Source organism: Anser cygnoides, chromosome 6, assembly GCF_040182565.1.
Source record: "Anser cygnoides isolate HZ-2024a breed goose chromosome 6, Taihu_goose_T2T_genome, whole genome shotgun sequence".
In the NCBI taxonomy this organism is placed as follows: Eukaryota; Metazoa; Chordata; class Aves; order Anseriformes; family Anatidae; genus Anser; species Anser cygnoides.
This window is the reverse complement of record NC_089878.1, coordinates 34,990,579-35,015,433: the sequence shown is the minus strand read 5'-3', so window position 1 is coordinate 35,015,433 and position 24,855 is coordinate 34,990,579. Positions and strand designations below refer to the sequence as shown.

Genomic DNA, 24,855 nt, shown 5'->3' with positions numbered 1-24,855 from the left:
TTCACTTAAAGTGAGGCAGTCTCTCGGGGCTTAAAGAAAGTTGTAGAATTTTGAGAGGAGAATCTTTCCACGGTTTAGTACTCCAATAGCTTCAGTATTTTATTTTTAATGTGGAAAAATGTATTTTTGGATTGTATTTTTTTGTTTTCCAGCTCTTGCCTCCAATTCCAGAGCCATGTACGAGTAGCAAGAATGAAACAGGTGAGGGGAGCATGCTGGGTGAAAGAGCTGGCTTTTCAACTGGCTCACCATGGAGCATCACAAAGGGCTTTTCTCCTGCTCTCTACTTTCTTTTGGTTGTGAAAGCCAGCCCGCCGAAAGAGCAGTTCTCTGCAGCAGCCTTTCTCTCAGTTCTGCTCTGTCCTGTCCTGCTTGCTTCCTTCCAGTAGTGGTTATTAACTTCCCTGAGCTCTACTCATCCAAATCACTGGAAGAGCCATTTGGCAACAGTTCCATTCCCAGAAGACTCTTCCTAATGTGCCCAAACAAAATTAGGCTTTGGTTCAAGTATTGCATGTACATCCTGACTTGGACCTTTTGTATTCAGCCTTCATGAAGTTTGGTCTGTATACATATTAAATTTGGTCTGTATACAGTCTTTCGGCTTCTCCCCAACAAGTACTGTTATTTACATATTGTTGGAGGGAACTCTCAACACCTTGCTTTCGACTGGAGGTGGAGGCAGAGCTGGAAAAAGAGCCAAAATGGAATTTGAACCTGTTACCCACTGATAGTACTGCAGATGACTACTGGGTACTGTGCGCTCATGGAAACTTCTAAGTAGAAGCTGGGCAACTACAGAAAGTTATTTTCAGTAGTTTAGTGAAGTTTGGGCAACCATGAGTAGTACTGCAAAAGCCCATGAATTAATGCATTACTGAATTGCAGCCAGGTGCATCGTTTGGCTACAGGTGATTCATGTTTTCTTTGCATTTCACTTTCCCTCTTTTCCACTCTCCATAATTTACTGCCTCCTCAGCTCTGCCAGCATAACAGCACATGTAGTTGCTCCCCAGCCTGGTTCTGTCAAAATGATCTAGGTTAGCTTAAATGCTTTTGTAAGTCAGTTCTCCAATTCAACCAAAACATTTTGACAGAAGTGGGTTAGAGAGTGAGCATGGATGCCATTGTGCCAATAAGGCTGAAGGAGATGTTGGTAAGAGTGAGGGAAGACCCTGCAGCGAAGGCCAGGTGAAGAAGGCCAACCTCTTAACTTGACTCGACCCAAACAGTGCATCTGGCTGCAGTTTGACTCCTATTTGGTAAGAAAATTCAATATAAATACATACTCTTGACTGTGTGAAGCAGAAATAAGAAGGGAAGCCTTGATAAAAAATAAAAGACCCATTTGGTGACTTGATGGTAATGTAGATCAGATTAATTTAGATGGCTCAGTCTAATTCATTGTGGGTAAATGCCCTAGTAATTTCAGCAGTAGGAACAAAAGTTTAAAAGGTATGGCATCTATATCTCAGTGTTCCATCATTACAGGTGTCATCTACAGGTGAGGGTCCTGTTTCTTACACAGGAAGAAATGTCTCTTATTTGCACCGTTAAAGTTACTTATGAATTTCAGACATGTAGTACTTCCTCACATTTTAACTTTTAATTTTTGAAATGTATTTACAGCAGGAATAAAATATGAACTCTAGAGAAAGGTGATCTCAGAGAGCAAATCCCACTATGTTTCAAGTGTCCTGTAGGAATAACTTGTACAGATCCCTTATGTCACAGACTATTTTGGATTCAGACTTTGATGGCCTAAAAACCATGTTGAGTAGGCACAAGTTAGGGTGGATACTGATTACATTTGACCCAATATCAGAGTAAGTGGACAGTTTTGTTCCTGTGACATCTGACTGACTGCTCTCACTCATGCATATGCTCCAGTAATATCAGGAGTTTGAAAGATGTGTCTGGCAGGGCACAGACTGTGGCTGACTAGTAGCAGGGTAAATGCCACATGCACACACAAAGGGTTTTACATACCTTGAGATTCTCCCTGGAAAGTAGGTTAGAACAAGGGATGAAAAAAGATGATACTTCTGTTCAGTGTCTCCTAAATGACATGGCAAGGATTCTCTTTTCAAACTCTGCCAGTACATGTCACTGTGAAACTGGTGCAGGTAAAGGTTGCTTGACAGGTGAAAGATCTCTGTATAAACAAGGAATAACAATGAAAAAAGGGGGGACTGAGAGAACAGCACTGTAGCGAAGATACTGCTGCAAGTAATGGCCAGTAAGGTATTAAACCTAAGAGTTGATACATTAAAACTACTTGGGCAGAAGGATGTTGCCTCCAAATAAAACCTTTTCATTTGTTCCAGCTGTGCCCAACTCTGACCCTGATTTTGTCCCTTAGCATTATGCAGTGCTCTCTGTCTCGGTAGAAGTAGTCATTCCTCCCAGTTGTTTGGGTCTTTGCTGATCAAGGGAGTTCTCAGCTCATCTGCAGCTGCCCAGGCAATATCATTAGCTTCTTGGAAGAGCAGAAATCTGCTCAAATGAAATGAGTAGTGGAAGAAGTTTCTTCATCTACTTTTATCCAGGCTGATATCTTCTACTTCTTGGACTACCGGTGAATTAACCACTAATAAAACCAATTTCTGTAACATCATTTAACTTAGACATGTATGGAAAAAGAACATTTTCTGCTATGGCATTTTGTTTAGTAATGAACTAACCTGTTCTGCATCAAATAATGACATGAACTATTTTCTGGTGGCGATTTCTGTATCATTGGGGTTTCATATCAGCATGCTACTCTGATGCCAGGGATGTTATCCTAGTGGCATGAGCAAGAATAGGACATCAAGACAAAGGAAAGATCAGTGTAACTCCACCGGTATCCCAAACTGATATAAAAGTAGCATGAAGAGCTCCTCACCAGATTAAGATGTAGGTTACAGTGTAAGTGTTCACATCTGAGTCATAATGGCACAATGTTTTCGTACAGTTTGTCTTAATTTGCCTTTCTTGAAGCAAAGGTCATCGAAGGTGTGGGTACTTTTCAAAGCATTGTGTGAAATTTTAGATGTGTGACTTCAGTCTGAGGAGATAATGTGGTTTAGCTCAACTGGAAAATGTTGACTTGGTGTTCAGATGCAGAACATAAAACGAAAGATGTCAGCCTTGAAGACAGAAATGGTTTTGAATGTGTTGCTCTACCACTTGTGTAGGATTCCAGATTAACAAGAACGTTAGTGCAGAGCAATATGGCTGGCTGCATCACAGCCAGAAGTCTGGTTTTAAAGTCTGGTTTTTACATCTTAATTTGTTGTAAACTTCGGTGACTTTGTCAAAGCTACATATTGGGAGCAGTTATAACTTCTGAGTTCATCTTAATTTGTGCAGGTTTTGGAGAAAATAGTATATGATGTGGAAAAATTTAATTTAACAAATGAAACAGATCAAGCAATCAAGTATCTATTAATGAATTGTAACATGCTATGATTAAAGACCTAAAAGTGTAGTTACTCACTTCTGAATCATTCTGGATCACTTACACAAAGTTCATTGTATTTCTTGTTGGATATAAAATACATTGGTTACTTCTCTCTCAGTTCTTAATATGCATGCAGAGAGAAAGATATTTCCTTAAAAAGATTTTATGAGATCTTTAGAATAGAGATTCTGTTGTCCTTGAAGTGGATGGATCTCAAACAAGTGGCTTTCATGGAAATACTGCTAGCTAGAAAGGATGAAGAATTCACATGACTAAGAAATCATTTGAATGCTTTTTCAAGTGTTTGGAACACAGCTTTTATTTTATTTATGTGGACATTTAGAAACAGAAGTCTGTGATATTTTTGTCATTTCGTATGATGATTTCAGTTGCAGGTCTGCTAATCCTCACCAGGATTCAGACAACCAAAAGGAGAATGACAGGCTTACATATTCATGGCATTTCCAGCTCAGTTTGCAGGAGTGGAGCTCAAGTTTAGCTCTGCCAGGCATTTTTCACTCACCTAGCTGAATTCTCTTTTATTCCATGCTGAATGTAACTTCATTGAAACACACTGAATTACAACACTCCCAATGTGCATTGGCATAGAAGAGAGGACAATTAGAGCTACTGATTTTCTGCATTTTTTAATACTGGTTCTCCCTTTCTTTTCTGTTTTTATTTATTTTACCTTTTCCTCTGTGTTAAGTAATTACAAATAATATGTAGTGTATATGCTTTCAGCACAGACAATGTTTTTTGCAATTTTTCAAATACTTCAAAACCCTGGGAAACACAGAAATGCTCTATTTCTATTTTTAGTTCCCCTGCTTGATATACCAAGGAGTCTATTTGCCTTTGAAATCACCTGTAAGGTAGGATATAAATGACTAGATAGATTAATTGGTTTAAAATATGGTCCATTTTAATAATACATGCTTGTCTGGAATTTTGACTGCTGGTAATGCATGTGTTTTCTGTATGCAACCACAACAGTGGCCATGCTGAGTTGGGCTGAAGGCCCTGTGGCCCTGGCTCATGGTTCCTGACAGCGGCAGGTGCCTGGTGGTCCTGGTTCTGGCCATCTGCATCTCAGCAAGCCCCATGGTCATGGGGATGCTAGCTTCTGATGCCTTTGTTCTTCTAGGAATTTCTATTAGCACTTTTTAAGGCTCTGTAGGGTTTTAGTATTGACAACATCACATGATGCTGTAATTGGGAATATTTCTTCTTACAGTACCTATTGTGGTTTTTTTTGAATTTACCACATTCTGACTTCATTTGTTGCCTCCATAATTCCTTTACTGGAAGAGGTAAATGATGGTTACAGCATTTCCCTGTGAATCATCTCCATCCCAGTCGTAAGTCTTCCTCCATTGTATGCTCCACCAGTCTCTTCTGACAGCAGTAGAATCCTTTTCTGTTTAATCCTTCCTCACGTGGGAGGTGTTCATTATCTTTGGTCACCACTGACTTTCTTCATGACTTCCTTTTTAGTTTTGTCTCCGTTTCTAGATGGGGAGGCCTCTAGAGCCTGCAGGATTCAAGGTTTAGGAGTCACCAGAGACTGATAGAATATGTTCATTTTACCAAATTACTACTGAGCACTGAAATGATATTTTTGCAGAACTTTCATAATTGTAGATTCCAACTGCTGCGGTTAATAGCAAGTTCAGGAATTGTCGCTGTTAGATAAGCTTAGGATTTTCCCTATGCATATTACTTTATATAATAATTAAAAAGAAGCCTGCCCTGAAAAATGACATCCTGTATCAGGAGAGTTGGCCAGTGAATTAATTTTTTCACGAACTATGTAATTCTGTACTTGTATTAATTATATACTTTTTACTATCATGGGAAAAAGTTTCTTTTGAAGTAAATGAGATATATATTAATCCTCGAGGTTTGAAATATAATCCCTTCCGCTGGCGTTTTCAGCATTTGTGACGTAGAGCAGTGTTTTCTAACAACTGGTCCATAGAATTATATTGTTTATTGTGTTTTTAAATTAATTAATCCATGAAGTCATGAATTAGGGGTTAGATGATAAAAGTGTAGATGTAGGAGAAGTACTGCAGTTAAAGGGATCTGTTTGTCCAAAGGGTCTGGAAAGCATTAAAATTGAATAGATGCAGTGAGAAGCATAATGGATTGTTTTTCTCTCACACATGATTTTAGGAACAACAAAAAGTGCCTGCAGGTGAATTTCCCTTCATACTTACTGCAAGTACTGCCCTGGTAGGGGATGGATGTACAATTCCTCCTGTGTTTCTACAATTATTGTGACAAATACTCTGAAACTAAAAATTCTCTCTATATAGGGCAGTCACATTTTGAAAGCTTTGGAAACTACTTTTACTGAGCACCAGAGAACAGAACCATAGAGCCATCTAGGTTGAAAGTGACCTTCAAGATCATCAGGTCCAACTGTCAACCTGACCTTTCAAGTCCCATCACTAGCCACCCAGCCACATCCACGTGTCTCTCCAGGGATGGCCACTTTACCACCTCTCTGGATAGCCCATTGCAATGCTTGAAGAAATTTCTTCTCTGTGAAGAAATTCTTGTAGCCCCACTATTCAAGGTGCAGTCTCACCAGGGCCGAGTACAGAGGGACAATCCCTTCCCTGGTCCTGCTGGCCACCCTTTTTCTGATGCAGGCCTGCATGGCATCGGACTTCTTGGCCACCTGGCATACCTCTGGCTCATGTTCAGACGTTGGCCGACCGGCACCTCCAGGTCCTTTTCTGCTGGGCAGCTTCCCAGCCACTCTTCCCTGAGCTTGTATGGCTGCATGGGGTTGTGTGCCCCAAGTGCAGCACCCATCCCTAGCCTTGTTGAAGGCTAAGCAGATCATCTTGTCACAGGAGATCAGGTTAGTCAGGCAGGACCTACCTTTCATAAAGCCATGCCGACTGTATCCAATCACTCGATTGTCCCGTGTGTGCCATGAGATGGCATTCCAGGTGATCTGCTCCATTGCCTTCCTTTGTACTGAGGTCAGGTGGACGGGCCTGTAACTCCCTGGATCCTCCTTCCTGCCCTTCTTGTAGATTGCAGTCACATTTGCTAACCTGTGATCAACTGGGACTTTCCCGGTTAGCCAGGGCTGTAAATGATGAGCATACAGCTTTTGTGTACCTTCCAGAGAGGATCTGACTGACATCTAACCTTGCCTTGAGTTTGCAGAGATGCTTCCTTTTCCTTTGGAGACAAATCTGCGTGGGTGTCTATGTAGACGCAGTTTGTGCACGCATCAACACATATGCGCAAGTCATTTTCTTTATCAAGCTGTGACCTCCTTTCTCATTTGTCTGAAAATGTTTTTAATTAAAGCTTTCATATTTTATGAATTTAGAGATGTGATGACATTTTACACTTGTTTTGGAACATGTTGTTTTTGAAAGAAATCATACTGTTCCTCTCCTATTCTTATCGTATAGCTAGGATGCTTAAATATTTGGTTAAGATTTCCTGAAAAATAGTGGGTATAGTTGTGCTGTACAGAACCTCTGCAGTGCCTTCAGCTCTCACTTAAGAGTGTAACACTGTCTTGAACATCCTGGGGGGGGGGGGGGGGGGGGGGGTCATACAGTGCATCTGCCCAAACACTGTGAATATGGTTGTCATGAGGGATAGCTATGTGCAAGTCACTGTACGCTTGGAAAACTTGAAAAAATACAGAAGGGTCACAAAATCCTTGAAAAACTTTTTTCACAGGAAAGAGTGATGTGACATTACAGCTATAAATTCCACTTTTTTTTTTTTTCTTTCCTTATTTCTTACATAGCTGTGAAGCTTTATTTTTGTAGGGTCTGTTTCAGCATGACATGCCAAAGTTGTTGTTATTTCAGTTTCATATCCTTGACTCCTAAGGAAATTTGTTTTCACTCATCAGTTCCTTTTTTTTCTTCTTTTTTTTTTCCTTCTCTTTTTCTTTGTTCCTAATACACATGCTGGAATTGTTAGAAGAAGTAGGCCAGCTGCTCTTCCTTTCTGGTTTATTTGGAACTAAGCTTTCTGATAATTTTAGCAGTTCTTCATTACATCCAACTTATTAAGTTAATCAACATTTGGCATTTGGAATGTAAAACCTTCATTCTGTTTACCCTTCCACTTAATTTTAAATGAATCATTCTCAGATTGTATAATTTCATTTATATATTTTTTTCCTACAATGTTGAGTATTGAAGCTAAAATAGAATCACTTCTTAATGGCTCAGAAGTGATTTACTATTTTTTTTTATAGCTATCAGATTCAGAATATTACCCCTATTGTTCCTCACAGCATTTGTTCTCCAGCCAGTGTTGGCCATAATAAGGTAATTCCCAGTAGGAAGAGGAATTGCCATTCCTTTATTGATGTTTCAGAGAGCTATATCCATACCCAGTACCGACCCTGAGGATTTGATGCACACGTTTCATTACAAATAAGGAGGAGTTATGTCATATTCCATGACATTGATGACATTATGCTTAGATTTGTGGGTAAATTTTAGTGATTTCTTGATGTTTTGTTAGTATATTTGGAAATGGATTTAAAACTCAAATTAGGCATAGTTTTCAAGCATTGTTTTGTGTTTGGATTTACTAGTGTTAACTCTTGACATCTCTCTGGTAACAACCTTTTCTCATTTGCCTATTTACCTTCCTCATGTCAATCACCATATATTCTTGAATAAAATAAATATAAGTTGTGTAAAATGGTGAGATTTAGCTTGGCTGTTGCCACAAAGAATTTGCAGACAATTTCTTGTTTGTTAAGAAGGCTAAAAAAGCCCAACCCAGCAACACTGAGAGTGACTCTTTTAATTTCACCTGGGGTTGTAAATCAATATCCATTTACTATTCAGTTACTGCGTGCGTTTCCCTAGATAATAGTATAACACATGTAATGTCAATGCAGTTTGGCATTTGTCCTCATTAGTATGGCAAAGGACACTTTTTTGCAAGAGTAAGCAAGCGTCATGCCATATTTCTGACATTTCCTGCAGAACAAAAAGGAAAATGTAATCAGTTTGTATACAAAAGACGTGATGCACATCTGATGTGGCGCCTCCAATGCTTTTATAAATGAAATCCCTTGTAAGATTAGGCCGCGTGTAATTCTATCATATATTATTGATTAACGTTGAAGAGGGAGCTTGGAGTGGCACAGTGTAGCGTTTTGAGTTTTAGTTCAATTGCAAGTTCAATCATTTATAATAAATACATATTATATTTAACAACATCAACAGCTGAATTATAGGTCAATAGAAATATAGCAATTACTTGTGTTTATATGTACGTGTCCTTATACATACTTCTCTATACAATTCTAGTCTCTCACATACATACATATAATTTATTGCGTATAATTTCAAATCAAAGTACTGTATATATTAATTATATGTCAGAATCCTGTTTTGTTATTGTTACAGTAATAGTAGGTGTGGTTTGATAGCTTTTTTTTGGCCTTTAACAATGAATTTAACCCTAAAACACACATGTTGTTACATGTTGGTGAGAATGTTGCAGATACAACGAAAAAAATGTGTAGTTGATACCTTTTTTCCTAAATTGTGGCTTACTAGCTAATTAAGATGATTGATGAAGTCTTGTTTTCAGGTCTTGCTGTGGTGATACGAAGTGAGTGTCGGTGACTGCTAGCCATGTGGTAGGTTATGTGACAGGGATTGCTGGCCTCAATCTCCCCCTACCTGGAGAAGTGACAGTCTCACTAAAGAGACGTTTCTGAGTGTGGGGACAAACACCATTTAATTATGTTTCCTAGCTGACTGGTGCTAAAACAAAATAGAGGAATTCTGGGAAAGCGTGAAGCGAGGGTGATCTGTGAGGCCCAAGGGCCTGCTGCAGGAGTCCCAGCGTCGCCTCAGGTAATGCCCTTGGCGTTCAGAGCCCCTCGGTCCTGGGCCACGGTGCCCCTGCGAGCTGCTCTCACCACACGGTGCCTTCCTTATTCATGTCCTGAAGCAGCGCTGTGCTCTGTGGAATTGCTTTGTCACAGTGCCTCAGCACTAAGGATACAAGTTTAAACATTCATAAGAATTTTGTTTTGGAGCTAATAATAGATCTTTGCATCTCCATGCGAAGAGTCTGCTACTTGAGTCAGATGCTGGGCTGCCGGTTTGTTTTCTGACAGTGAAAAGCAATTAAAGCTCTTGTCCCTTTTGAAGCTAGCTGGTGAGGTAGGCCCTGTGGCTTCCCAGAAGCTCCCTGCAGACTGATTACATAAACTATTTATTACTTGTGAGAAAGTGCGGTAGAGATTTGGACTTTTTTTACAAAATGTTTGTATTGGGAACATCTCTAAGGGGAGGAAACCAAAATCCGGTTAAGTAAGGTGCTCCCTGCCAGCCAGCATGCCCAGGTGAGGTGAGGGCGGGCGGCAGCCAAGGGTACATGGAGGTGGGGACGGGGAACAGGGTGGCAGCAGGCCCTGGTGGGCACTGGAGGGGTTAGTGACCTGTCCTGGACTGAAAAAAGGTCGTCGTGGGGATATGTGAAACAGCAGGGATGGGGAAAATCAGTATTTAGCAGCACAAATCCGGCGTGGTTTGGGCTAGTCACAACATCACTTCTGCCAATGGCAGTTGTAGCATTCCAGAAATACGTCCCTACATTCTCAGCCAAGATGTCTCATTTTATTTCAAACCCTTCTTTCCTGGGCAAGACTCAGCAGAGAAGAGGTGGGGCATGGTGAGAGGCCGCCTTCTGTGGGAAGGGCAGAGCGGGACAAAGAAGTGGTACCAGCAGCTCCCGGCTGCGATGGTGGGGGGCTGGTGGTGGAGGCTCACAGAGGAAGGAGACCCACCACTGGTGAGGAACACTGGAGAGGCCTTCTTCCTCCCATGCCAATAAATACCTTTTTACTCAACGCTGTAAACTTAGGGTGAAAAGAGAACATTTCTACATCCCAAAAGAGGAAACGAAAGGTTTGTAAATGAAGGACAGATGGAAAAAAAATGGTAGAAATAATGTGGTATGAAATACGAGTAAATTAGTAGGGTCAGAACAAGTAAGACATTCTAGGAAAAGGCTAGGAGCACAAATCAGCTAAAATTCAGTTACTAGGCTGGGAATTGTGTTAAAATGTCTCCACCTACTAAGTCAAGCACTGAAGCATCCCCTGCAGCTTTTTTTGTAGTTTTTACAGTAGGTTCAGAAAGAGATCAAAGTCACAACATCATCATCAACAAATTTTCCTTAAGCTATAAGATGACTGCTGCTTTTGGTGAGATCCTTGAAAGCAGGGACAGAAATGTTGTCACGTTTTTGAAGACCTCTGTTCTCATTTGCACTGGTGGGGACAATGCATTCGGATAAAGTGCAGGAAAGCTGCCTGCGGACTGCTATTATTCCTTTTTTAGGAGCAAAGAAAGCATCCTAGGAAAGCTTTCTTTTTTTGGGAAACTATCATGGCGTAAAATCTTGCATTTAAAAAAAAAAATCTTAAATTGGGACATTGCAGCTGTTAGAGTGCTGTGTAATGAGATGGCGGCCCAGGATGAGCACCTAGCTTTATGTACACTGCTGTTTTATACATGAGGCCATCTAGCCAGATGATGTGTGCCTATTAATTGAGGTCTCATGTACAGTGTAATAGTAATGAGGGAATATGATGAAAAGAAATGGAAAAGGAAAGAGCTTTATTTACAAGGCTGAGAAGCCTTTATCATATGGAAATGATCAGAATTTAAATTTTTATCATCTGTCCCAATTTGCTGCTGCTGCTTTAATTAAAATAACACCAGGAATGTGTGTAGTGAGTCTGGCTAGATTTGCTTTGTGCTCTTGATGACCGTCAGATGCTAAGGCAAGGGCTACAGAGAGGGCACGACTGAGGGAAGATCCTGAGGGAGACGGTGCCAGATGGCCAGGCTTATTTTATTAATTTGGCTCTCTGTTATGGCTTCTCTCGTCTTCGTTTCTCCAAATGATGGTTAGTTTAATGGGAAGCATTTCACAGCCACAGTATGACGTGCTTAACTCTTCAGGCCCCGCGGTGCTGCAGCAAGGGGGGTGCGCCAGCCCCAAGTCCTGTCACCCGGCGCCCCTGAGGGATCCGGTAATCTGTGGAGCCCCTTGTAGCGGTCACATCCTGCAGGCTGGTGGTGTACCAGCACAGCCAGATGCTCTCCTAAACCGCTTCCAGCTTCTAATCCTGTATGTAGCCCCCAAGGAGCATTTTGAGCTGATTTCTGCCCTTTTGCTGCCTCACCTGCTCGGCCTGCGTGCCATAGGTGGCGGCCAAGCTGCTGGGCTTCACCGCGGATTTTGAGCTCATCTCTTACATCTACAAAACCTTCTTGCTAGCAGCATGTAGCCTCACGCTGCTTCTTCCAGCTGGGTGCCTGGAGATCCAGCAAGCCTGGAAAAGGACTGAGGAAAGTGAATGTAGGTTGTTTTTTGTTTTTTTTTTTTTTTTCCCCTTCAGTTTTGTCTCCTTGCCTTGTACTGAAGTATCGGCCGCCTCCTTGTGGCTGTTGTGTAAAACTGCGACGATCATTCTTTAAATACTGCTTAGAGAGACGAAAAGAGATAACAGAATCTTCTGAAAGTCTATTCTGCACAGTCTAAAGCAAGAAATTACTGAGGTGTTCACATTAAGAGCAGGGTTTTCTACCTTATTCCCTTTCTATGTCCATTGTGATTGCAAAGGAGCTATGATTGATCCAGTCGCTTTAGTATTAGCAACAAATGAGCTTGTGTTCTGTTATTAAAAAAAAAAAAAAAAAGAACTTAGGAAGACTTTTTTAGTTCCTGAAACCTTGATAAAAAGCCTATTCATAAATTCACTCCATGAGTTTATTCAGAAACTTGTATCACATATAAGTTGCCTTGGCTGTCACTAAAGCTGTTTGTTAGACTGATTTTGATGACAGTATATACTATTATTTTTCAGGGTCAATAACTGATGAAAGGCAGTTCCTATCAGCTGGTGACTAGCTGGGTTGAGATTCTGTAGGGAAAAAAAAAAAAGGTCCTTCAAACTCGAGGGGATCATGAGCAGGTTTGCTCGCCATGCTTACTCTTGCAAAGAAAGTGAAAACAAACTTGTTCATCTGTAGAAAAGTTGTACTCTGCCTGATGGCATGAGAACAGTACTCTGACTGTTAGCTCAGGGTAGAGACTCTGTGGTCATTACGTTGAGGGAGCATGTCGTTGTGCTTCAGGTTATTCTGAAGTCTTACACATATGCTAGATACGCATATCCGTATGTGTATGCATATGTGCTAGATACACATATGCAGATACACATATCTGCTCGAGAGAGTCCAGAGAAGGGCAACGAAGCTGGTGAGGGGTCTGGAGAACAAGTCTTACGAGGAGCGGCTGAGGGAGCTGGGGTTGTTCAGCCTGGAGAAGAAGAGGCTCAGGGGCGACCTTATCGCTCTCTACAGGTACCATAAAGGAGGCTGTAGCGAGGTAGGGGTTGGTCTATTCTCCCACATGCCTGGTGACAGGACAAGGGGGAATGGGCTAAAGTTGCACCAGGGGAGGTTTAGGTTGGATATTAGGAAGAACTTCTTTACCGAAAGGGTTGTTAGGCATTGGAATGGGCTGCCCAGGGAGGTGGTTGAGTCACCATCCCTGGAGGTCTTTAAGAGACGTTTAGATGTAGAGCTTAGTGATATGGTTTAGTGGAGGACTTGTTAGTGTTAGGGCAGAGGTTGGACTGGGTGATCTTGGAGGTCTCTTCCAACCTAGACGATTCTGTGATTCTGTGATTCTGTTATGCAGTATCAGATGAGCTATTTAATAAAATTTTAGATGAGATTACAACCCCAAGACTAATCAGAATTTGTCAAACTATCAAAATTAAATCTTTGGGCATGGTAAATATACATTTTTGAGAAAGAAGCACAACATTTAGAAGCATGAACTTGACAGGAATTTCTTGCAAAGTTTACTCAGCCTTTGGAAGCTTTGTTGTTGTTTCAGATCTTCTGGAAGCTTCCAGCTTTACTCGCGAGGCTGACACCAAGCAAACATTCCCAGTATTTCCCTAGCCCTCCAAAACTGACTGGATATCTTCCAGTCATTTTGGTAAAATAATTTCACAAATGCCTTTTTTCTTACCGTTACCCAGTTGCTTTAGTTCTTTGTTCTAACCTCTTCTGTTTTGTGCTCCTTCCCTCGGTGCGTTTCGTCTTGCTGTTCAATACTTTGCCAGGACTAGAGAGAATGAGCTCATGGCTGACAGAGAATGAAGTAGACTTGGAAAATACAACTTAAAAAAATGTAGGAAAACATACGGAATAAATTATTTTGGGGATGTGAGCACATTACATTAGTAATCCAGTTCCCAGTATCTTCCTAAGCAGCTTTCAAAACCTTTTTTTGATTTCTTTGGGTGTTTAATTGCTGCTGAAATAACGAAAATGGATGGAGGTGATGATGAATCATTATGACAGCGTTTACTATCAACGGGGATTTTTGCCAGGGTATTTTAGTCGGTAACAGGGTCCCAGTGGCACTGGCCCACTTAGACCTGCAGATAAAAAAAAAAATATATTCTTGCTATTTTCTTTATTTCTACTGATGTTGCAACAGCTTAAATTAAAGCTTCTATTAAGAGTAATAAATTAATCTATTCCAAAGCTCTGTGGTTAGATGGCAGGCAGGCATGGTAGTGCTTCTGCATTGCCCCTGGGCTGATGGACCTCACTGGGGAGGAAGCACAGGGACCCCTTTTGGGCACCTGGCTGTGGCGCCGGTGTTTCAGCACCCAGGAGTGGCTCTGCTCACCCCAGCTGAACACAAAATAGTCAGGGGAAAGAGGTAGGCGCCTGCAGATGACCTCTTAGAGAACGTATGTTAAACAATAATTAAATTTGCCCTACATAGGCACTCAGCTTTCCATCAGGGGAGCCTAGGGAGCTCATGTTATGTATTCAAATTAAGTAATGTGGATATTTCTGTAGCTTTGAAATGAAAGCCCAGTGAAAATTTGTTTTCTAAGAGCTAAACCCAATTTTGCACATCAGTAGCAAAACTCATACTATGGCTGTAGCTTGGACCAGACTTTACCTTAGGAAAGAGGGAAACCAAACATAACCAAAGCAATTGCAGACTCAGAAATGAATTAAATTATTATTTCTCACATTAAAAAAAAATCAACAAAGATCTGGTAAGTGGGATTTTGCTCTCAGTCTTTTATCCTGCATGCAGAGCCTTTGTGTTTGATTGCATTAGACGTCAGATTACTAGGCAGTCTGCAGTCAGCCCAGCAGGCATAGAATCTGAATCTGAGGAGTTTGGGTCCATTCAAATTGTGTTGCTTGGGACCATCATTAATTATGTTTGCAAGAGCAATTACTGACAGTAGTATAAACAGAATAAGCACCGGCTGTCATGAAAGTCATAACTCAGGAAATCTTTTTCTCAGGTTGTATACTTCAGTGGCGCAAGTAATTGCATATTAACTAGTACTATTTGTCATTCAGTATGTAGGACAGGACGAGAAGATATACTAACGCCTGATGTCTTTTCTTCCAGGATGATTTTCTGTATAGCGTCTCCGTTTTAAGTGGCATCCTTTGCACTGTTTTGGCAGTAATCAAATTTATGCTGGGAAAGGTCCTTACAAGCAGAGCGCTGATAACTGACGGTGAGTGTGGAGATGATCCTGTTGCACGTACAGACTCCCCCAGGGAATGCTGTAGACACGGAGGATACTAGTGACCCCCCGCACAAGGGCAACTCTGGAAGAGTATTAAAAAGAGAAAGCCACTGGAAAAAAAAACAACAAACCAAACCAGAACAATCTGTGGTACCACTAGAATCTTACGTAAAGACATAGCTGAAATGGGTTTGTCTGATGGAAGTCAAACAGTTAATGGATAGATAGTAAGCAATAATATATATATATATATATAGAGAGAGAGAGAGCATATTATTAATTAGGTGTGTGTCAGAGGTTAGATTGCAGTGTGGGGCTACGACACCAATTTATATAGCTTTGGTGAAGTCACATCCATCCTTGCTGCCTACACCTGGTGAACAAACTCACGCCTACAGTGCGTATGTAGCAGAAAACACCTTCCTGCCTTCAGCAGCGATCAGCCTTCATGCACACTGCCCCTGTAGATGTAATTTGTCACCCTGGTTCTTTACCTGCCACTTGCTCTGTAGAGCCTGTAAGGTATCACATGGAAAACAATGCCTTTGCCTATCGTCCCACCCCCTGCCAGAGTTTGTCACAAGGTGAAACTCAGACACTGCTGGGAAGACCTCACTGCTACTGGGCTGTTGGTGCAGCTGTGTAGTGCCCAACTGTTGCTGTTTTGACAGCAGCAGCCTGAAATGCTCCATAAGGATACACAGTAGTGTTAGTGATTCAGGGACTGTAGGATATAAATTGTTTTCCTCCGCTAAGATTTCACTTTAAGGAAACTCAATTTTGAGTTTTCTCTATGGATACATATAATTGCTTTAGTATGAGTCATTTAAATCTACTTTTTTTGGTGATGTGTGATAACATGAGTATTTATAATTTATGTTGTCCCGCTTATATAAATACTTTGTGAGTACCTATATTATAAATACAAAAGAAGCAAAAAAAATCAAAACAGCAGTGCGGGGGGGTAGGAGTAAGTTACTGCCTCCCTGCATGTGTAATTCTCTCCCAATAGACTGTGTTGTTCAGTGCTCCTATTCCTTACTACAGACCCCCTTTTTGTTTGAAACAAAAAGATTAGCAACCTGCAAAAAGGATTCTGGAGAGGATCCTGGGAACTAGACCAGTGAGTCTGACTTCCTTTGCTGTCAGAGTGTAAGTGAGATGTGTTGACTGTTTTAGAACTATTTCTAAGCAGGCAAATGACTAACCCTCCCTTTAAAAAAGGTGCCCTGTTTTTTAAACAATCAACTTTTTTTTTCAGACAAAACATTAGTTGAAAAATTCCTGTATAACTTTAGCTCTGAATTGGTCTCCTGTATAACACAGAAGTCACTTTGCCCATAATTACATCCTTGTGCTAATTATATTGTTTCTGAGCTGGAGCATGCTCATCCTTTGATTAAAAAATTAGGGAATGAAGTATACAGTTAACTCATTCTGCTTTTTATCTCTATTTTCTTCTTTTTACAACTATTTTAGAAAATGTAGGAGGCTGATCTTACCATGCGTAGTTAGATACCTTCTTTCACGAAAAATATTTACATGTATACTTGGTTTATTAACACTCAGGAGGAGACAATGTGATTCAGTGTCTGAGACAGATTTAACACTCCCTTGCATTTCTTTTATTAGTGTTTTCTGTTTCCTGCTATTTTACCTCCTGTGATCACTGGCTGTATAGCACAAACTGTTTTGAGTAAGCTGAGCACACATTCTTCTTCCTGAAAAAGCGGTTTATTTCCAAAACTTTAGATTCTCTGTTGAGGATATATATTCTTAGAAAAAAAATGTTTTAGAACAATGTTTTAGAATAGGGCTTTACAACATTAGCTCTTTAAAGCCTTAATATTTTAGTCTTGATAAGGCAAAATGTTATTTATACAGTTTGTGTATAGCAAAAGTTCATGGCCTTTTGGATAATTACTGCAGCCCTTTCCTATCTTGAATTTTGCACCGTCTCAAAGGACAAGTGCAGAAATGAGGCAGACAGGCAGTGTCACCCAACTTTCCTGTAGGTTTTAGATACCCATTTCCCTCCCAGATTTAGCCACCTGTTGTGTCCTGTGCTAGTAAGCTTTATGCACAGAACGTGGGACTCATACCTGCAGCCTGATTTCCTGCCGCCCCAGCAAAGAAAGGTTTGACTGAACGACAGTCAGGAAGAGAGGACAATTTCCTTTGTAAGTAGCTTTTAGATCATTTGGAACCGTCAGCCAATAATAGCAAGAAAATATCTTACTATTTCCTGCCTTTTGCATATCACGTTGATGGGATCTGACTTAAGCTGAAGCAGGGGAAGTAACACTGGTTTAAATATATAGTTAATTAATTTATACTTAATATATTTACACACACCGTATTTCATTGACAAGTATAAGCAGTACAAGTTATATTGGTTGGGAATAAAAAAGATCAGGATCTCATTCGAGTGCTTTGTGTCAATATTGGTTTAGCTAGACTGGTATAATTAATTCAGTAATCAAGCACTTACGTGCAAGTTTCGAGATTCCTATTGCAGAATGCACGACCACAGTTGGAAAACAAACAAACAAAAAAACCACAGCCCCAAACCCTTTTCTCACAGGTCAGGGAGCCTGAAACCTTTCTCTCCCCATTCTGCCACAGTCTTGCTAGGTAACACGTGCTTTTCCATGCCAGGGTTTCCTTTGCACTTAAATACCCTTGACAGGAGTCTGGCGCATCTTAATCAAAATACGGATGGATTAGACAAGTATGTCAGCTATAGAAGGTCAAGTCTTAGCTACATCTTTCAGAAAAAAAAAAACCCACAGCTTAGGTAGGGATGGGATGTGGGAGGCCTGGACCAAAGGAGACATTCAGGAGTAAGTGCCATGTACGTGGTTCTTGGCAGACATGGAGAACTGGAAAAAAATGGGTAAGTAGTATAAGCAGCAGCTGACTGGAGTTGACTCATGACACAGCATAGACTATTTCAAGTTAGTTTTTTTCATTTGTCATCAAGGTATCTAGCATTTGGAACCCAACAAAGAACGAAAAGTTTGGGACCGACTAAATCAAGACACAGTATGGGGAAATTAATGTAAAATATTTTAAATCAGAACTGACAAGTGACAGAGGTCTTACAAAACACTGGTCAGACACCAAATATTCAAAGTTTGGTGTGTAGAAATGCCCAGGTCACCTTGTGCATGGGTCCTTGCCCTATCTGGTGGTACCACTGCAACCACAGCTTTTCTCCCTACAGGTGACCTTGTCTCCTCATGTGAGGTTGTTGAGATTTGATTCTCTCTTTTTTTCCCTTCCTGTCTAGGTTTCAACTCTCTTGTAGGTGGAATAATGGGATTTTCCATCCTTCTCAGCGCAGAAGTTTTTAAACACAATTCTTCTGTCTGGTTTCTGGATGGCAGTATAGGAGTTTTAATTGGACTAACAATATTTGCCTATGGGATCAAGTGAGTATCTCCTGCCAGTAGGTGTTTCACTATATACTGCAGGTGGGCTGTCTTTTTAATGGAAAAAGCTATAGCTCTTAAATGTCAACACAACTCCTGTAAAATCTGTCACTGGATTTTGTTAGACTAGCTGCCAATATTGAAGCACAGGGCAGGAAAAAGGACAAAAGACTGTCTGTCTGTCTGTCTCTTTTCAGTAGGAAGGAAGAGAACCTAAAGAGAAATTGGAGTAATTTTTGGGAGACTTTCTATACCTGAATTTAGAGATTTGGCCTTGAAATATTAAAAAACAAAACAAAAAAAATCCTTGGTAAGATCACTCTATGCTACTCCTACAGACACTTCTCAGCACTATTTTTTCCAGAGAAACCATAGCTTTAAGGTAAGATGCCTAAGCTTAAAGAATGATCTTACCTCTGATTTGTTTCTTAGTCTGACCCTGTAGCAACTTCTGAACTGCAGGTTAGCCAGTTGTATTTCGAATAATATTGTTTCCACTAAATTGTAAGATGATTTCTTGATTCGTGACATCAGAAATGGAGTAAGATCAAGTGAAGCTCTGCCACATGCTCCTTTACTGCCACAGTTTCCCTTGGCAGCATGGAATCTAAGGGTTTTGTGTTTCATCTCTCTTTCTGCCATAAGACAAAGGGGGAGATGCAGCAACCTATTTAATTGGAGTCACCACTGTTGAGAACTAGCCCTAGGCTGCAGTAAGCCCTCTGGAAGCTGTGTGCTTTTTTTCCCCTTAAACTTGGAAAAATTAATTAACATTTTAATGGGAAATACCATTCTTGGAAAAGCACTATAATTGCTGTTACTTCAGTTGCAAAGCTAGCTATTCTGGAAAACAGCAGGAGCAAATCAGTACCAAAATATTTAAATGTACCAAACAGCATTGGAAGCCTTTCGTACAGCCTCTGAAATTTATGCTACATCCGTGCCATCGTTCTGCCCAACAGTCAGCTCAGCCATTGTGTCACCAAGACACAGTAAGGGATAATGAAGTAAACAAAGGATAAAACTGAATTCTGTTTTATCAGCTGACCTGGTTTTTCCAGTTGCTGAAACTGCTGCAGTTCTGTGTGGTTAGAGACCTCCTTACAGCAGCCGTGTGGCAATCAGGTGGCTACAACATGCCTTCTTCCACTAACGCCCCATCTTCCCTAGCCAGAAGTGACTGCTGCTGTGCATTTCAGTTTCCAAATGCGGCTGTGTGTCCAAGCTTTCTAAAGGCAACACCATCTCCATAAAGTTTTAGACTCCCTTTTGGGCAGAATCAGTTTTGGGGTGGAATTAACTCTGATCAGGAGAAAGCAAGATAAGGGTTACTACGTGTGAGTTCTCTTTTATTTATAAAATAAACTCGTGTTTATAATTAAATAAAGCCCCCCAATTCTAGGGCATTCCTTTGTGTCTCTACATAACCTCTCCTGTGCTCTCCCCTGCAGGTTGCTCATTGACATGGTACCCCGCGTAAGGCAAACGCGCCACTACGAAATGTTTGAATGAAGATCACACCCTCTTCTTTGTAAGGACTGTAGACCTACAGCATCATGCATTTTGGCAAGTGGTGCCAATGGTATTTTATTAACTATGCGGTTTGTTTCCCGTGGTCTGTTTTTGTTAAAGTTTGTTTTAATGGGAAATCTCTCTGTAAAACTGGCATATGTGCACACTGCTTGCAATTCAGCGAAACAGCAGCATTTTTCTGTCAAGTATGCTATCGATTCCTGTGAAAATAGAAAACATGCAGTTTGCAGTTTTAACCCAGCTGCCATGTTGTATATTCTAGAGTGAAAGTGTTCTTAATGATGTGATAAACCTGTGGGTAAAGAAGTGCCAGTTTCAGATCCTGTTTTTTTTCCCCCAGCCTGTATTTTCCTCAACATGTGCTGTAACAGAAGTGCAAGCCTTGCTAACCTCTTTGGCTAACAGAGTACCCCATGTAGAGAGTGGACACCAAGAGCTGTGTTGCTTGAAACACTTAAGTAGCTACTTCTTCCACCCCTTTTTAAATAGACCCGCAGAAAGAGCAGTTGCAAACCTTTCTGTGAGCAGAGAGGTACTTCATTTTAATCCTAAACTAACTGAAACTATCCCTCCTCAATTTAAATTCTATTTTTTCCTAACAAGACACCATCCATTGCTTTGCATGGACCAAACAAGCACACGCAGTATTACTGTAAAGACCAAGCCAAAAAGTCCTGCAAGGAAGGGGAGCTGCTTGAGGAATGGGATTCTCATCTTCTATTGTACTTTGCACAGGTGTGTCAGCGTGTGTGACTTTGTGGTTGCTCTGTAGTCTGACAATGACACAGCAGTGGCTCAACCTGGTGGTGAGATAGAGATCTATTTATTAGACTTAGATTGTTCCGTAAAGTGTTGCTCACCTTCCATCACACGTCTTATGTATTACTTAATAGCAGGTTAAATTATCAAAGAATCTTGATGTATAGTCAATAAAACTGGTATCTATTTTATACAGTACCTGTAAGTAACATTTGAAAACTATTTCCAGAATGTATCATAGAGCAAAGTCTTCCTGTATAGCAGCCTATTAAACTGGATTCTCTGGCTATATCCATTTTCTCTTTATTTTATATATTTCAGGTTGGCTTTCACAACACAGAGACAGTATTGTTGCTTCTGTTTATCAAAGGTGGATAAAAAATAGCAGACAGTCCACTGTAGAGGTTGAAATAGGACTATGGTAAGTAGCCAAGTAGCTAGAAATTCCCGTTTCTAGCTACTCTACAATAGGTTATGTAAATGACAGTAGACCTACAATTAGTAGTTTAGTGTCTGTTTAGTGACTGAAGTAAAGTGGGGACTCTGTTTACTGGCACCTTGTGTTATCTAAAACCATATTTCCCATCATATGTCACTTAGCAAGTCCTTAGCCAGGTCCTCAAGGATCTTTATTAAAAGCAAACGCCAAATGATACGTGTAGGGAGAGACCCCCGAGGTTTCACTGACCTGACAGTGCCTACGTGAGGTGTGCAGCGCTGGGAAGGTGACACTCCCTTCCTTTTGAAACATAACAGAAAATGCTTTACTGCAAAATGAATTTTGTTTTGCTGCTATAGCTGGTTTACATGTATCTTGGATCGATCAAGTTTGTATAAATGCTTGTAAACAAACTTTATACTATTGTTAGTATCAGTATCCTGGTGCTGCTTATGCCCGGCTGTCACTGGGTGATGTTAGACATCATCACGTGTCACTCAGTGTAAGCGGGAAGTACAACACTTGACAAGACAGAGGAGGTCCTTTATAAATGCATTCAGCAAGAGCTCCAGAAGGACCTAGTGTAGAGGAGTTGTCCCTGTACAAAAGGTGGACTTCTAAATGGCACATACCAAAGGCCTTTCTTCATGCACAAGGTCCTAATTTGTTATGCTTTTGCTTAGTCCTGATGTTTTCCCATTGTGTTTCTTCTCTAACTCCAAGTTGCCTGAAGAGAGCCACGAAACGGGCACTTCCCTGCTGATGAACTCGCTTGTGTCAAGCATCTTCAGCATCAGTGTCATAGACCCATAGCCTGAACATACCTGTATTACACGTTTCATGTGTGTTTTTTTTTTTTAGTTCTATCTGCACTGTTTACCCTTTTCCACCTCTCCAGGGGCTTTGTTACTTCTCCAGTCCCACTGCTAGCCACTAGAACGACACTTGGGAACTACTAACAGTGCTGCCCCACAGGGCTGTGCACTACAGCAGCAGGTTTCTAGCAGAGCCCGGCGCCAACTGCTTCAGAAGAGAAGCCAGAAGGTAAAATTGGTTGTGGCAAGATGCTTAAATCCTCATATAATCTTGGCAACACGGTCCTAGACCACTGAAAGCATGCAGTGTCCAGCACAAATGTTAATGAAGCCTATTAAAATGCTGAGCACAGGATGATGCAGATGTGTTCCTGCACGAAGCAAAGGTAAAGGCTGAGTAAATGAAGTTTCACGCCTCTTACTTAGAGGATGTTTTGTAAGTACAGACTCCAGCTACATAGTCTTGGAAAAGGTGAGGTTAAACAACTTCATCTTTTTTCTTACCAGATTAACTTTACCGTGAGGGTGGGCAGACGGTGACACAGGCTTCCTAGTGTGGTTAATGTCCCAACCCCGCCAGTGGTCAGGAGGCAGCTGGGTAATGCCCTCAGTAACATGCTTTTGGTGAGAAAGTGGTCAGGCAGTTGGACTCGAGGATCTTTGAAAGTCCCTTCGAACTATCCTATCCTATCCTATCCTATCCTATCCTATCCTATCCTATCCTATCCACAACTGCAGAAACTTTTCAGGTGCTTCAAAGCACTTCTGATATTAGCAGGTAAATACAAGAAAATAACTGAAACACTTGTGTGACTTCAAAGGAAAAAGACCAGGAAATAACGATACTCAGAGATGAGAACAAATACATGCTGATGAAGCCAGCTAGCATCAAACCCACTTCTTTTGGTACATTACGTAAAGAACAACAATCACTGCTCCTCCAGTTTACTGAAATGCCCTGACCTAGCTGGGCACCTGAAGGTAACACTTTCTATATTGGTTTTCTTTAGTAAATGTCTGCACCAGTTGTTTTATTGCTAATGATACAACAAGTGCTCAGCTGTGCTAACTGAAGGTGGACTTTTCAAAAGCTGAGGTAGCTCAGGATGACTCACCTGGACCTTGGCACTGCCCAACATAGTATTTCACTTGGTGATCACGAGCTGCAGAAGCTTGTCAGCACTACCAGATGCTCTCTGTTGTGCAAAGGACGTGAGGAAGAAGGTTGTGTTCAGACAAAACACAGCGCTGGCCAGTACAGGGAGTGCAAACTGATGCTCACTAAAGCCTGCCCAAACTCAGAAACTCTCACGGTAAGGATTACAGCAGCTACAGCCTTGAGCCCCAAGCCATGCCTTGCATACGCCAGGTAGGGACATGGTACATTTTGAATACTTCCCTTGTTAGATAATGGAAATTGATCACATTCCCTTTGTAGTTACAAGTTACGTGGTTTTTTTGGAACTCAGAAATCACCAAGTTAGCATCCTGTGCTGATTGAGTCCACTTCCAGCTTGTAGGGAAGCCGTAAATGAGCAAGCTCCCGCTGCAGCCACAGAGGCAAGGAAGCACCGGAGCTGCTGCCCAGAGGTGTCCCCGGGGTGCATTTCTGCAGCTGATCCGTCCAGGATGTGCAAGTCGGAGAGTGCTTTCGCTGTGCTCGCAGCACCCTTTGTTTCTCAGCGCTGCTTCCAGGAGGCTGCTGCTGCTCTGGCGGGAGCCCTGCCACCAAGCGGTGCTGTGCCCACACACACGCCAGCCAGCCTGCCGCCGTGCTCACCGAGTACCCGTGACTGTGCTGGAGAAGCACACCGAAACGTGTTCCTGCGGGCCTGGGTCACGCATCTGGAGCATATTCAAACGATCCAGCAGACAGCCAAGGGACATCTCCTGCTGTTCCTCCCTCGCTCAGGAGCTGGATGCTGGCCTCTGCTGTTCAGCCACAAGCCGAGCGTTTGAGGAAGCCCTGGGCAGTTCGGGACTGTTACCTGTTTGGTACTGCAGGTACTGTGTTTTGGCTGCCCACCGGGGCCAGCACGGCTGCTGCTCTGGCAGCATGCAAGAGGAGAAGACCCTAACACCATGTGCACACCCAGAAGTGGCACCACCACCACGGAAAGCAGATGCAGAAGGCATTTTATACAAAGCCTCTACAGAAAGGCTACGATGTTTAAAGCCTGATTCACCAGTAACAAGGACACATCCCGTTTTGTCCACTAACGCTCTTGCCACCAACTCTGGTATTTTTCAGAACTCACACGTCATAATGACACGGGCCTTACGGGACCATCACCCTTCACCTCAGCACACTGCAAGGAGTAAGGGAGCCATCAAGCAGAATCCAACCCCACAGCACAGCCCTGAACAAGTCACGTTGCCTCCTGCCTGCTCTGGAGGGGGGAAATCAAAGCTGACAGGGGGACTCTCCGACTGAGTGCTTCAGAGCTCTGCTGCACTGATCATATCGTGAGCACCAGACATTACCGGCTGGAACAGCAAAGCCTCACACCGTGGTACAATTTCTTTAAGAGATGGTGCTACCCTTCCAGCGTCTGTGTCCGGCACACTTTGCTTTGAAGGTTTCCTCGTCACAGCTGTGCACAAAGCAACACCTTTGGTCCCCCAGGCCGAGGGCAACGGTGAAGTGAGACTTCACAGCCGGAGCCTGCTCAGTGCAAACATCCCCAAGTTTTTGGCAACAAAGATTTACTATGAGGAGTTCAGTGAAATACAATCCCCCTAATCAGTACAGTAATAAAATGTGCAAGTCCCGACAAGCACAACCATAAATTAGGAGCATCATT

At 41.7% G+C, this 24,855-nt stretch overlaps 1 protein-coding gene across 5 annotated transcripts in view; it reads left to right on the top strand.

Moving 5' to 3' along the window:
• Window positions 1–22,547, top strand: part of TMEM163 (transmembrane protein 163) — a 99,686-nt gene extending 77,139 nt beyond the window's left edge. For 2 of the 5 annotated variants that reach the window (XM_066999248.1, XM_066999247.1), the window contains 4 exons: window positions 153–201; window positions 14,948–15,059; window positions 18,364–18,505; window positions 19,957–21,084. In XM_066999248.1, coding sequence (XP_066855349.1) covers window positions 153–201; window positions 14,948–15,059; window positions 18,364–18,505; window positions 19,957–20,017 — 364 coding nt within the window. In that variant the 3' untranslated portion in view covers window positions 20,018–21,084. Of the gene's footprint in view, window positions 1–152; window positions 202–14,947; window positions 15,060–18,363; window positions 18,506–19,956; window positions 21,085–21,118; window positions 21,862–22,134 lie in introns of those variants that run through there. The other 3 variants (XR_010832257.1, XR_010832256.1, XM_048062825.2) reach the window with 3 other exon arrangements.
• Window positions 22,548–24,855: the final 2,308 nt, after the last annotated feature.